Below are 14,886 nucleotides of genomic sequence, written 5' to 3' on the forward strand. Positions count from 1 at the left end.
GGGTCCCTGTCAGGGGTGGGATCCTGGCAGTGGCCTAGCACAGGACAGATCGTTACGGAGCCGTGCCTGCACCTCATTGCGGCGGCATCTTAAGAAAGGACACGAAGCGAAGTATATTGTGGAGAAGTGAGAAACGAGATCACAGCACAAAGGCGATAGAACCAGAAGGAGTCGTGCCCCGAGATCGGCAACATCCTTCTGAGGCGCGTAGCCGGCGGCCGGAACGCCGAGGAAGTAATAGACTCTACGCATTACTTTAAACTACGGCAGGGCAGTTAACTCTAGGTTGGCTGTCTCACCTTTACACCTAATGAAACCAACGGAGGCAATTGTGGGAGAGGGGTGTCTCTAGGGTCCCTATACAATAACTCCAGGCCTACCCCGTCATACGGGAGCGTCCTATCCAAACCATCTGGGGGACGGAGAGAGAGAACAGAAACATACACGACAGTTGTGAGGACTATCCCGTGGTGCTCAGCAGGGAGGTACTACAACACCCAGGCGCTAGTAGGAAGGCTACTGATTTCCACCTGCAAAGGGAACTCTGGATGTGCCATCGGACCGGCCGGTCTCAGCCAGCCCCGTTAGCAGTGCTCTGGATTGCAGATGCCGAAGCCTTCAGTAAAGAGGTAAAGAGACTGCAACCCTGTGTCCTCGTCATTTACTGCGACCTATACCATTACCATCTACTCATCAAGGGAAGCCCTGGGGACATACTTCACCTGTGGGAAGTTACAACATCTAGCTGCCATTCCATCACCCCAGCGAACCCCTAGCAGCGTCGGTCACCCTGACCGAATACCATAGGTGGCGTCACGAACACTTGACAAACACCGTCACCTACATCTTTAATTGGGCGCCCCTTAGCAGGGCCACGGACCAGGTCAGGCCACCGTGACATCCCCAGAACCGAGGGACCCGGTACCGAGTACCCCGCTGCCCTGCGTTTGGGGGCCGCTCCAACTTGGCGTCACGAACAGGATCTACTTAAGCCTGAGGAATCAGGTCATGTGTGCCTTGGAACTGTGACTGAATTGTGCTTGAACCGTGATTTATTGCAAAGACTGTGTATTGCTATTTGCCGCCAAAAATTCCCGCCAAAACCGCCGCCATTACAGCGCCACGAGGAGCGCAGGGGAAGAAGAAGGGTGTGCCATGGGAGGGAACTACCCAAGTGGCGCCGAAAGTGATGACCGCCCCCTCCGACTACTGCTGCGAGAAGACGACATGCCCCGAAGTACAGGAGAACTGCCCCCTGATTTGCAATGGCGGGAACCAAGACGAGAAGGAGCTCCACCCTCAGAAAATGGTGGAACCATGTGTGTATGTAGCTGCCGATCACGAAACAGCGATGGTGACCAGCGAGTACCTGAATGACGACGAAGTGATCCCGGACTATCCCCACCAACTGGAGGCGGATCCGAACCCACCACAGCTGGAGGATCCGAACCTCTTGGGGCCGCAGGCGGAAGAGCCGAGTCAACCTATCCCGAACATGGAGCCAGCAGATGTGAAGCAATGGAAGTCGGAGCTGTCCCAGAGGGTCGCATTGGAAGAACCGCGGTCCGACTCCAGTGTCCTCGTCAATGGAACAGACCAGCATCGGTGGAACCACATCAGACGCAGGTATGGAAAGCGCCCCTGCTCCACTGACCAATCCTGCTCCCGTGACCGCTCCCCGTCCCGACAATGACCGATTCCTCGCCGCTGAGCTGGTAGTGATAACCCCCGACACTATGGAGAAGCTGGTGCCTCCGTTACCGACAACTATGGGGGAACCACTAGATGTGAGCTCAGAGGGGGTGATCTTCCAATGGGATACCCCAAGGATTGGGCCAGACGGGGCCAGGCAGGAGGGCCTCAGCATTTCTGTGCTCACCTGCGAACAATATAAACAATGCTTAATTCTACACTGGAAAAAACGAAAAGAGACAGAACAAAGTGACCCACCGAAAGCACAAGAACCAAAGCCTGAACGCGGTAAGAAAAACTTGGTAAAACAGGGGACTGTACTAGCCTTTCACCCGAAACGGGGTTGGGGCTCTATACAGGAACCGGGACTGCCGACTGAAGTCTTCTTTACCAGTTACAATGTGAAGACCCCGTCCCGCAACAGATGTGACAACCAACTTCTATGTAAAGGGGACCAGGTGACCTACACTCACCATAGGAGTGCGCAAGGGTGATGCGCTCGGAACGTCCAATGATGCGAGCCTGCAGTGGCGCCACCTGCTGTCCTGACTACGACTAACTCTGACCTGACAAATTCTACCACTGTCACCACTGTGTGCATTATTGCCACTACTGAACTTGCTACAAAAACTGACATCCGAACTCAGACCCCTGGTGACCTGGCCGCACCTGAGAGACAAACCATTGATACTGACACCGCATCAGATGAGGACACGGAATCGAAGCTTTCCCGTCAGGAAGCGTCCGCTACCGAATGATGCCTTGCAACCTACTATGAGAATAAACCTCGGAACCACGAGTATGTAAATAGTTAACTGTTTGTTTTCCTGCTGTTTTGCTGCTTTAAACCTGACCAGGGTTAGTTCTTAAAGGGATCCCTTTGTTGACCCGGGATCCTTATTGTTTTATGTTTTTGCACAAGTTCATCATTGTTCTAAAAGACTGCCGAATCATGGACGGTGAATGATTCACAAACTGTTGCTGTATATAGTTTGCACCTTCTTAAAGGTGCCCTCTACTGGTTTTACAACAAGAAGTGCTTTTTGAAGAGACTGTTCCTGATTACAGCGCAGAAGTTCTTGCTTTAAACAGACTTGCAACTTGAGAGTTTGCACTACCTCAGAAGAGACTTGGTTTCCCTCTTAAAGGGAATGTCTAATTGTTGCACTTAGCTTAACCCATAACATGCCTTAAATAGTTAGACCGTAATAATGTTTTACATAGTAGTAGTATGTAGTTAGAAAGATAGTGATAAGAAATAGAAATGTTGATAACGTTATATGAATAAAACTGAAGTTAAAGTGATTAATAGAACTGATGATAGGAAGCCAAGGAAAGATGCAGTAGGCCCGTGGGGGTAGACAAGAGAGTCCTGCATATGAGAAAGAGAACTAGAAAAAAAAAAATGTTGATTTGCACTTTTAGTCTTATAGTATACCTTTAGTGGGTCCAGTATACGCTCTTAAAGGAAAAGTTAAATTATTGTTCCAGAAAAGTTTGCACTTTGTAGATAGTAGATAGTATGCCCGGCTGGGTAATGATAGTTATTTATAGCTAGATATTTAATAAGTGTTTTTTAAAATCTTCAACACAATGTAAATATGTTTCTGTTTGTAACGTTCAAGTGTTCTCACCTCCCATAAAGGGAAGCACTGTTAAATTTACTTGGTTACAGCATTCTAAAATTTTGTATGTCTTTTGCTAACATGTATTGTTGTTCTTCTTTTCCCAGTCCGGGAGTACTGGATTTAACAGGGGGGGGCAGCGCCCCAGAGACCTGGTCGTTGCAGTATTGTCGCTCTGCCGCTAAGGGGAGTGATGGTACGTCTGATGGCACTAAAGGAGTTCACCTGACCAGGTATCACAGTCACACATTACACTTCACACTCTGGCCACCAGGGGGAGCAAAAGGTTCTATGTATTAGGCCACTCCTCACACTCTGGTAAAACTGGGGGTTGGATAGGAAGTTAGAGAGAAGCTGACTGGGTTTTGCCCAGGTAACATCTAGTGAGAGAAGAGGTTGCTTGGGAAGATTCAGGGGGTCCCTGTCAGGGGTGGGATCCTGGCAGTGGCCTAGCACAGGACAGATCGTTACGGAGCCATGCCTGCACCTCATTGCGGCGGCATCTTAAGAAAGGACATGAAGTGAAGTATATTGTGGAGAAGTGAGAAACGAGATCACAGCACAAAGGCGATAGAACCAGAAGGAGTCGTGGTCCGAGATCGGCAACATCCTTCTGAGGTGCGTAGCCGGCGGCTGGAACGCCGAGGAAGTAATAGACTCTACGCATTACTTTAAACTACGGCAGGGCAGTTAACTCTAGGTTGGCTGTCTCACCTTTACACCTAATGAAGACAACGGAGGCAATTGTGGGAGAGGGGCATCTCTAGGGTCCCTATAAAATAACTCCAGGTCTACCCCGTCATACGGGTGCGTCCTATCCAAACCATCTGGGGGACGGAGAGAGAGAACAGAAACATACACCACAGTTGTGAGGACTATCCCGTGGTGCTCAGCAGGGAGGTACTACAACACCCAGGCGCTAGTAGGAAGGCTACTGATTTCCACCTGCAAAGGGAACTCTGGATGTGCCTTCGGACCGGCTGGTCTCAGCCAGCCCTGTTAGCAGTGCTCTGGATTGCGGATGCCGAAGCCTTCAGTAAAGAGGTAAAGAGACTGCAACCCTGTGTCCTCGTCATTTACTGCGACCTACACCATTACCATCTACTCATCAAGGGAAGCCCTGGGGACATACTTCACCTGTGGGAAGTTACAACATCTAGCTGCCATTCCATCACCCCAGCGGACCCCTAGCAGCGTCGGTCACCCTAACCGAATACCATAGGTGGCGTCACGAACACTTGACAAACACCGTCACCTACATCTTTAATTGGGCGCCCCTTAGCAGGGCCACGGACCGGGTCAGGCCACGTGACATCCCCAGAACCGAGGGACCCGGTACCGAGTACCCCGCTGCCCTGCATTTGGGGGCCGCTCCACAGACACATGCACATATGTGGCCTGCTGGAGGTCATTTTACAGGCCTCTGGCAGTGCTACTCCTGTTCCTTCTTGCACAAAGACTGAGGTAGCGGTCCTGCTGCTGGGTTGTTGCTCTCCTACGGCCCCCTCCACATCTCCTGGTGTATTGGCCTGTCTCCTGGTAGCGCCTCCAGCCTCTGGACACTACGCTGACAGATACAGCAAACCTTCTTGCCACAGCTCGCATTGATGTGCCATCCTGGATGAGCTGCACTACCTGAGCCACTTGTGTGGGTTGTAGAGTCCGTCTCAGGCTACCAGGAGTGTGAAAGCACAACCACCATTCAAAAGTGACCAAAACATCAGCTAAAAAGCATTGGTACTGAGATGTGGTCTGTGGTCCCCACCTGCAGAATTACTCCTTTATTGAGTGTGTCTTGATAATTGCCAATAATTTCCATCTGTTGTCTATTCCATTTGCAGAACAGCATGTGAAATTGATTGCCAAACAGTATTGCCTCCTAAGTGTACTGTTTGATTTCACAGAAGTTTGATTTACTTGGAGTAATATTGCAGCGCCCCAGAGTCCTGGTCGTTGCAGTACTGATGCTCCGCCGCTAAGGGAGGCTATGGTACGTCTGATGGCACTGAAGGAGTTCACCTGCCAGGTATCACAGACACCAATACACTTCACAGTCTGGCCTCCAGGGGGAGCTAAGGGTACTATGTATTAGGCCACTCCTCACAGTCTGGTAAAACTGGGGGTTAGATAGGAAGTTAGTCAGAAGCTGACTGGGTTGGAACCAGGCAACATCCTGTGGCAGAGGGTGTTGCAGGGGAAGATTCAGGGGGTCCCTGTCAGGGGTGGGATCCTGACAGAGGCCTAGCGAACAGAGAGAACGTTACGGGACTGCGCCTGCACCTGATCGCGGCGGTACCCTAAGAAAGGACAAGAAGCGAGATTTATTGTGCTGAGTGAGAAACGAGATCAACGCAACAAGGAGAAACACCAGTAGGAGTCGTGCTGTAAGATGAGGCAACATCCTACTGAGGCGCGTAGCCGGTGGCCGGAACGCCGAGGAAGTATTGAGCTCCAGGCCTTAGGGTACTGTCACACAAAACGATTTACCAACGATCACGACCAGCGATACGACCTGGCCGTGATCGTTGGTAAGTGATTGTGTGGTCGCTGGGGAGCTGTCACTCAGTCAGCTCTCCAGCGACCAACGATGCCGAAGGCCCCGGGTAACCAGGGTAAACATCGGGTTACTAAGCGCAGGGCCGCGCTTAGTAACCCGATGTTTACCGTGGTTACCAGCGTAAAAGTAAAAAAAACACAAACAGTACATACTCACATTCCGGTGTCTGTCCCCCGGCGTTCTGCTTCTCTCCACTGTGTCTGTGCCAGCCGGAAAGCACAGCGGTGACGTCACCACTGTGCTCGCTTTCCGGCCGGCCGGCGCTCACAGTGCAGAGAAGAAGAACGCCGGGGGACAGACACCGGAATGTAAGTATGTACTGTTTTTTTTTTTTACTTTTACGCTGGTAACCACGGTAAACATCGGGTTACTAAGCGCGGCCCTGCGCTTAGTAACCCGATGTTTACCCTGGTAACAAGCGAACGCATCGCTGGATCGCTGTCACACACAACGATCCAGCGATGACAGCGGGAGATCCAGCGACGAAAGAAAGTTCCAAATGATCTGCTACGACGTACGATTCTCAGCAGGGTCCCTGATCGCTGCTGCGTGTCAGACACTGCGATATTGTATGGATATCGCTGGAACGTCACAGATCGTACCGTCGTAGCGATCAAAGTGCCAATGTGTGACAGTACCCTTACTTCAAACCTACGGCAGGACAGTCAGTTATAGGCGGGCTGTCTCACTCAAATCACCTGTAAGGAGGTTGCTTTCCCTGCTCCTTGCCTGGAACCACATAGTCAGACAGCTGGGTTGTTGGGGGGAAGACTTTCTGCCCTGGACAGAGGGGACGTGGTGACTGCTGGGAAGAGAGAGGTGTGGTCAGAAAAGAGCGGGAGAGCATAGAGAAGGCAGCGCGCCAAAGAGAGGGCAGGCTGCAGGGCCGTGCTCCCCTAAAAGTAGTGCTCCCCGTGAGGGCACTGAGGCTGAGATACCCACCAGAGTGAAGGCTGGATGTGGGGGTGTAGATTTGGAAGCCTCCTGAATCAGAGACAGTGACTGTGCAACCCTGGTGACCGCAGTGACAAGCAAAGATCCCTGAGTGTGATAAGTAACTGCCCAGTGTGTGTGTGACACCGTTACTACAGAGAGACTGTCGTCCTGGTACACAGAGGCTCTTGCAGCAGCGACGGAGACTGTGCTATTTCCTGGTTCCAGTTTCACTTTGAGAAGAACAGACTGCAAAAGTTTAACCCCGGAGTCTCCAGGAGTCTCCAGTTCTCAGAAGACAGGAAAGACTTCAGACTCTTCAAGTGTTGCTGGTGACGGTACCCACGTTGGAATAAGGACCCTTCAGTCAGGACCTTCCTGGACTGATAAGTTACAAGAACACTCGTTAACCCTTTCGTTTCCGTTTAACTGTTTACTATTGATTTACCTCTATTAACCCCCTTCTTACTCCCTGCGAGGAGAATTTTACCCCTGTTAATAAATCCCCTTCAACAGTTGGTCTGTCTGTTCTGTGGTGACATACGCAACCCTGCACTCTATTACACTTGGCGTAGTCGGCAGGATGTCACACGGTAGCGCGGAAGGGGCAGACCAAGCAGTTGATGGAGGTCCCAGGTCTAGCATCTCCCTGGGAGCCATGTTAGCTAACCTGCCAAGATTTTCAGGGAGTAATGTCATGTTGTGGGGTTGGACGGAGCGCATCCGAGGGATGATGCGGATGCATCCTATGACACCGGCTCTGCAGGCGGAAATAGCTGTGATGGCCCTAGAGGGGGATGCACGGGACTCTGTTATGCTCAGACCCCCTCAGGCGAGAGATACCCTGGACAAAGTATTACGTATACTTGAGGAGACGCATGGGGACCCCACTGACGTAGGGGAGCTGCGCATGCGACTGTTCCGCCGGGTACAAAGAGAGGGGGAGACCGTGACGCAATATATGAACGCACTGCAGGAGATTCATACTGCCATTATACGGAAGGACGGCGTAGGTGTGGGGTCAGTTGACGTTGTGCTGCGAGACCAACTGGTGACAGGCTTGCGAGATGTGTTGATGAAACAGGCCCTGCGAGAGCGCATGCGCGTAAAGCTAGATATGACTTTCTCTGAGGTCGGGAGTGAGGCACACACGCACGAGCAAGAGCAAGGGGTGGTAGGGCCAGTGGGAAAGGTATGGAGCAGGGAGGTAACAGCCCCTCAATGGGTAGAAGACTTGAAGAAGGAGGTTAAGCGAGTCCGTGAGGAGGTGGCTGAATATAGGAAGATCTCTGCTGCAGAGTACAGCCCTCCGGTGCGAGAAAGAGAGACCGCCCCCCAAAGTGAGACTAGTGCCGCTCAGCAAAGAAGACTGCCTAGATGCTACAACTGCAGAGCACCCAGTCACAATGAAGAGGAGGCGATGTGGACCCGAGATTCCCAGCTGAAGATAAGAAGAATCTGGGAGGAGATTGAGAGTCTGGGGAAAGCCCTTACTGCCGTTTTGGGGACCAGCGGCATACCCCGAGGCAACGTGCGGAAGCCGCCAGAAAGAGATAGAGGAGAGGTGAGCAGCATGAAGAAGGCTTCGGTGGTGGCCCCAGAGTGTAACTCCATATCCTGGGGTGAAGAGCAGCCGCAGATGAGAGATGTCCCCCGCCGAGGTCGACGATCCAGACTGAAGCGCCCTCCAGACCGTCGCAGACGTGAGTGCTGGTCGTGCAGAAAGGTGGGACACATGTCCAGAAATTGCCCTACCCGAGAAGAGCGGTGGCAGAGATCCGCTCACCCCTCTGAGGGTCCTGCTAACTGGAGGGAACGTCGCCCCTGGAGGGAATGGTACGGCGGAAAGAGAAGAGTTCCACCTAGGACAAGACAGTATCACAATGTCGGACGCCAAGGAGAGGTGGAGAAGGTGTCAAGCATCTCTGGTGAAATGACTGCGCTGTCCCAATGCGTAAAGGCGAACCTGGTGGATCTAGAGCCTGGGTCTGAAGGTTTTGTTGGTGAGACTCAGTCCGGAGGAAAGAAAGTGACGTTCACTCAAGAAGACCACCGAAGTGCTTTACTACCTTGCCCAGCACGAGTTCCCGAAGAAGGAGAGAAAGTGCCAAATGTTCCTGCGACACTCGTTTTCAAGATCCGAGCCAATGAGAAGGAGAAACCACTGATGTCATCCCCTGAGGTAAAGAATGTGCTGGCTGTCAGCTCACCAGTTCCTGATCGGACAGGGGAAATGGAACAGCTGTGTGAGACAGGGCGTGTGGTTGAGAAGCCCTGGGAAGTGATGTCCGCAGAGCCCGGCGCAGATGACAAAGAGTCCGGCCTGCATGGTCTTAATTCATCTGACTCAAGCTTCGACGAGAATGCTCCTGTCAAAGAGAGGGGGAGCTATGGAGAAGAATTACCTGTATTAAGCCCCCAGACTGAGGAACCCAAGCAAGAAGCCCCTACGCAAACACCTGCTACCAGCAAGGCTAAGAAGAAGAAGAAAAAAAAGAAGAGGACAGCAGTTGTTGATGAAGCAGAGAAAGCATATCTCAACCTGACTGATGAACAGCTCCTAAACCATTTAGTTTGGGAGTATGTGCAAGAAGAAAGGCAGAAGGAGATGCAAGGATTGCCAGTATCTGACTCCCCTCAGAAGAACAAAGAGAAGCACGAAGAGACCTCGCCCGTGGAATGGCGAGCTTTAAGAGAGGGGGAATGTAAGGAGGTTGCTTTCCCTGCTCCTTGCCTGGAACCACATAGTCAGACAGCTGGGTTGTTGGGGGGAAGACTTTCTGCCCTGGACAGAGGGGACGTGGTGACTGCTGGGAAGAGAGAGGTGTGGTCAGAAAAGAGCGGGAGAGCAGAGAAAAGGCAGCGCGCCAAAGAGAGGGCAGGCTGCAGGGCCGTGCTCCCCTAAAAGTAGTGCTCCCCGTGAGGGCACTGAGGCTGAGATACCCACCAGAGTGAAGGCTGGATGTGGGGGTGTAGATTTGGAAGCCTCCTGAATCAGAGACAGTGACTGTGCAACCCTGGTGACCGCAGTGACAAGCAAAGATCCCTGAGTGTGATAAGTAACTGCCCAGTGTGTGTGTGACACCGTTACTACAGAGAGACTGTCGTCCTGGTACACAGAGGCTCTTGCAGCAGCGACGGAGACTGTGCTATTTCCTGGTTCCAGTTTCACTTTGAGAAGAACAGACTGCAAAAGTTTAACCCCGGAGTCTCCAGGAGTCTCCAGTTCTCAGAAGACAGGAAAGACTTCAGACTCTTCAAGTGTTGCTGGTGACGGTACCCACGTTGGAATAAGGACCCTTCAGTCAGGACCTCCCTGGACTGATAAGTTACAAGAACACTCGTTAACCCTTTCGTTTCCGTTTAACTGTTTACTATTGATTTACCTCTATTAACCCCCTGTTTACTCCCTGCGAGGAGAATCTACTCCTGTTAATAAATTCCCCTCAACAGTTGGTCTGTCTGTTCCGTGGTGACATACGCAACCCTGCACTCTATTACACACCTAAGAAGACATAGGGGGCAACAGTTGGAGAGGGGCGACACTAGGGTCCCGGAAGACCTCCGAGCCTACCCGTCATACGGGTGCGTCCTATGTTGTAAATTCTGCTCTTGGGCTCCCTCCGGTGGTTGTTGGTGGTAGTGCAGGTGTCTTGGGGTTGTAATCCGGGCAGGTGTTTCTGCTGATTGCAGCTCTATTAGGTATTTAGGTGTGCAGGATCCATGAGTCTGTGCCAGTTGTCCATTGTACTTGGAGGGATTGTATCTCTCTCTGGCTCCTCATGCCCTGCTGCAAATTCAGCTAAGATAAGTGTCTGTTTTTTTGTCTCTGTGCACACATGCAGTGTGCTTTGCAATTCAGTGCAATTTATTGTGTTTTTGTCCAGCTTAGACTTTGTTTGGATTTTTCAGTCATGCTGGATTCTCAGGAGATGCAGATATACTTTCTATGTCTTTAGTTAGATGTGGAATATTTGTATTATCTGCTGTGGATGTTTTTAGGATTTTAATACTGACCGCTTAGGCCATGTTCACACTTCACGGTTTTTACCGCGGATCCGCGGCGATTTTGATGCTGCGGGTCCGCAGCAGTTTCCATAGCGTTTACATTAACATGTAACCCTATGGAAACCGCAAACCGCAGTGCACATGCTGTGGGAAATACCGCACAGAAACGCAGCGGTTTACAACCCGCAGCATGTCATTTCTTTGTGCAGAATCGCTGCGATTCGGCACCCATAGGAATGCATTGATCCGCTTACTTCCCGCATGGGGCTGTGCCCACATTGCGGGAAGTAAGCGGATAATGCGCGGTTGCTACCCGGGGTGGAGGAGAGGAGACTCTCCTCCAGGCCCTGGGAAGCATAAATAGTGTAAAAAAAAAGAATTAAAATAAAAAATGATGCTATACTCACCTCTCAGCGCTGCACGTGGCCGTCCCCGGTCTCAGTTGCTGTGCGAACAGGACCTGCGGTGACGTCAATTGAGCAATTGAGAGTGCCAAAAAGTCATTACTTGACTTGCTGTCAAATACCAGCCGCTGCAAAGGAAGCCTGGCAGTCACACAACCACTGAGCTCCTCTGCTGCATGCTGTAAATATATGACATTATGATTGTGCAGTGCAAATTGTTTCCATGATGTAAAATTAAGTCATGGTGGATTAAAGGGGTTGAATTTTTTTTATAATACCTTTGTTTAGAAGGTACTCTGATAAAATATTGATAACACTGTGTCTCACTGAAATCAGTTGTAATTCATGTAGGAATCCAGCAGTGGGTACAGTTAGCCATTTACCTACAGCAACACCATAGAGGAAATTAAGCACTACAGAGATCAAATTGAAAAAAATAGGTTGTCCATGTAGTTTGAATCCATGTTTGGTCCTCCAGAGCTAAAGATTTTTGAGCCAATCTAGACTAGATGTTAAAAAATAGAAGTTAAATTCTCCACTTTTAGTAATATGAAATGTCATTGTGTAATGAAGATAATTTAGAGAATATATTAAATAGCCAAGTTTAGTTCCTACCATGTTCCACATTTTCAATTACTCTTAGAGCTTTTCTAGCTGCCCAGCCTCCCATAGATACATGGTCTTCAGTGGCAGCACTTGTGGAGAGTGAATCCACTGAGGATGGGTGACACAAAGCTTTATTTTCAGAAACTGGAGGACAAATTGAGAATAAAAAAATACATTTAACATTAAATTCATTAAAGCAAAAACAGCTCAAAAAGTTCTTCAAGATGGATCTTTAAAAGCTTTAACAATGATCACATACAGGTTAGGAATTTAACAACCTCTTACCAAGGGCAGCAGCTGTACAATGAGCGATCATAAAGCCGGAGTTCAACCCCCCCTCGGTAACTAAAAATGCTGGTAGTTCACTTAGGGAGGGATTACAGAGTCTTTCTATCCTTCTCTCACTAATTGATGCAAGTTCATGGACCCCAATAGCAAGATAATCCAGGGCCTGCAAATGACAGTAAATTCTTGAGCTGACAAACTCTTTGAGGTGAAAAACATAGGTCAAAATATTACAATAAAAATAATCTGAAAAAAAATTATTCAAATAGTACCTTTGCAGGATATTCACCATGAAAGTTTCCACCTGAAATGGTTTCACCTCTTTCTGCAAAAACCATCTTAAAAGAGTAGTTAAGGTCTATTTTCACAAAAACTTAAAATGTTTAAGCTACATCCATAAATTAAAGGGGTTATCCCCATATGGACAACCCATTCCACATGTGGAATATGTGCATGATAGCTGCCAATCCATTGATTGAGACCCCCACTGTGTACGAGTTGTGCCTGTCACCACTCCATCAGGTGAGCGTAACCAGCCCTTACCTACTGTCCCTCCATAGGGTATCACCAGGTTGTGCACTCTGTTGCCCACATCTAGATGTATTCAAACTGGGCTTCATAGACACACATAATGGAGGTATAGAAGTCCTTTCTCAGGTCTCCGCCTGCCATGGAGACCATTGCGGCAGCAAAAGGGAGTCAATGGACACCCAAATCAGTGCACTATCAGGATTGCACTATTTAATTGTCGATGTCAAATATTGAGAGCAGTATTTAAGTGGTTAAATGACAGTGATCAGAGTTAGTTCAGATCCATGCTATTATGGGAAGGTGCTGGCTGCACAACAAAGCTGGCACCCGCTCATTGAGAGACTAACCGCTACACTCGCCTGTCTTACCTTTTACAAGGCTTGTCCAAATGGAATAATTAGATACCTATTGGTAACAGTTTAAATAGAGTTCTCCCAGAAACTCAATAGCTTATGGCCCCGATTTATCATTTGCAACTTATTGAAGTCGCTGTTCTATTTTTGTCTTGTGGTTTTCACTGCCGTTATTAACCTCAAACAGCACACTTGGTATACAAATTTGCCACACAATTAATAATATTCTTCGTTTTTGTCTTTAATTTTTTTTGTTTTTTTGCAACTGTTCAGCACCAAGAGTTGCAAATCCTTTAAAAAGATGCAAATCTGTCTAAAATAATCCAAATTGAAAAGTTCCCCCGAAGTCTTACTCTGGGGCAGTGACTTGGGTGAGACGTACTAAAAAAAAATTTGACATTTGGTAAAGGGCACATATAAAGAATCTGGATAAGAAAAGTTGACGAGGAAAAATCAAGCAAGACTGAAAACTGAAACATAATTTACAAAGAAGCCCTGCTATGTGTAGCACAAGCAATCAGATGATCGCAGCTTCAATTCTATTAGGGTATGTGCCTACGATCAGGAAGTAGCAGCAGTTTGGACTCAACATGTGTTCGCTGCGTCCAAAATGCTGTGTTCTAGTCACGCAGGTAAATCTGCATGTGTTCACGGCACTATTATTTATTTATTATTTATTATTTATTTATGCGGATTTATCGCATCCAATACATTCTACTGTAGAAATTTCTCTTGTGGAGATTAGCATTTCCGCCACAGAATTTGACATGCTGCGGCTTGTAAACCCGCACCATGGGCGAGTTTACGCAGCGGTAAATAGAAGCACAGTGGGCATGAGATTTCTATAAATCCCATCCACTGTGCTTCTAATGTAGAATGTAGCGTTTTGGGCGCAGTGCAGGTATGCTGCGTCAAAAACGCTGCTATTCCTGATCGTGGGCATGTACCCTAAAAGAGTCTATTGAAGCCAGTAAAAGTTAAAAAAAATGTTTTAAAAAATATATAACAAATCACCCCCCTTTTGCCCCATTCAAAATAAAACATAAAATATACACATATTTGGCATTTTTGCATTCAGAAACACTTGATCTATCATGATGTAAAAATAATTCATCCGATCGGTAAACATTGTATCTACCCCAAAATGGAATCAATAAAAACGTCAGTTCAGGACGCAAAAAATAAGCCTCTCCCAGCCCCAGATCAAAAATGGAGACGCTATGGGTCTCAAAAAATGGTGCTTTTTTAAAAAAAATGTTGGATTTTTTTTTCATTACATAAATAATAAAAAATCTATACATGTTTGGTGTCTGTGAACTCGTAATCACCTGGACAATCATAAAGGCAGGTCAGTTTTAGCACTTACTGAACATGGTAATAAAAAAAAAAAATTGTGGAATTACAGTTTTTTTTCAATCTCACCACACTTGGATTTTTTTTTTCAGTTTTCCAGTATACTGTATGGCAAAACCAATGGTGTTGTTCAAAAGTACAACTCGTCCCACAAATGCAAGCCTCACACGGCCATATTGACGGAAAAATAGAAAACTTATGGCTCTGGTAAGAAGGGGAGCAAAAACAGAAAAACAAAAACCAAATATCCCAAGGTCATGAAGGGGTTAATCAGCTATCAAGTGCCTTTAACAGCCGCAGGTGGAGTGGTGCTCCTCCCGTATCTGTTAACTTGTTTAATCCCGCTGTCAATCACTGACAGCGGGATTTAACATGCATCGGATGGAAGTGGATCATTAATCCCGCCTATCTGCTTCCCTGTCACGTGCTATACACAGCAGTGCCGAAGCCCCGCCGTGTATAACACAAATAATAAGACAATCACATCTTCAAGTCCCCTAAGGAGACTATTGAGTAAAAAGTGTGAAAAAAAGTTTTAA

General features: G+C 48.4%; 1 protein-coding gene across 3 annotated transcripts in view; it reads right to left on the reverse strand.

The window, feature by feature from the left end:
* The window catches only part of HAL (histidine ammonia-lyase), a 203,076-nt gene that overhangs the window by 16,323 nt on the left and 171,867 nt on the right, over positions 1-14,886 (reverse strand). For all 3 annotated transcript variants that reach the window (XM_077265171.1, XM_077265172.1, XM_077265173.1), the window contains 3 exons: positions 12,383-12,448; positions 12,111-12,276; positions 11,835-11,969 (listed from right to left, as the gene is read on the reverse strand). In XM_077265171.1, the coding sequence (XP_077121286.1) occupies positions 11,835-11,969; positions 12,111-12,276; positions 12,383-12,448 (367 nt within the window). The remainder of the gene's footprint in view (positions 1-11,834; positions 11,970-12,110; positions 12,277-12,382; positions 12,449-14,886) is intronic.

This window comes from Ranitomeya variabilis, chromosome 5, assembly GCF_051348905.1.
Source record: "Ranitomeya variabilis isolate aRanVar5 chromosome 5, aRanVar5.hap1, whole genome shotgun sequence".
NCBI lineage: Eukaryota > Metazoa > Chordata > Amphibia > Anura > Dendrobatidae > Ranitomeya > Ranitomeya variabilis.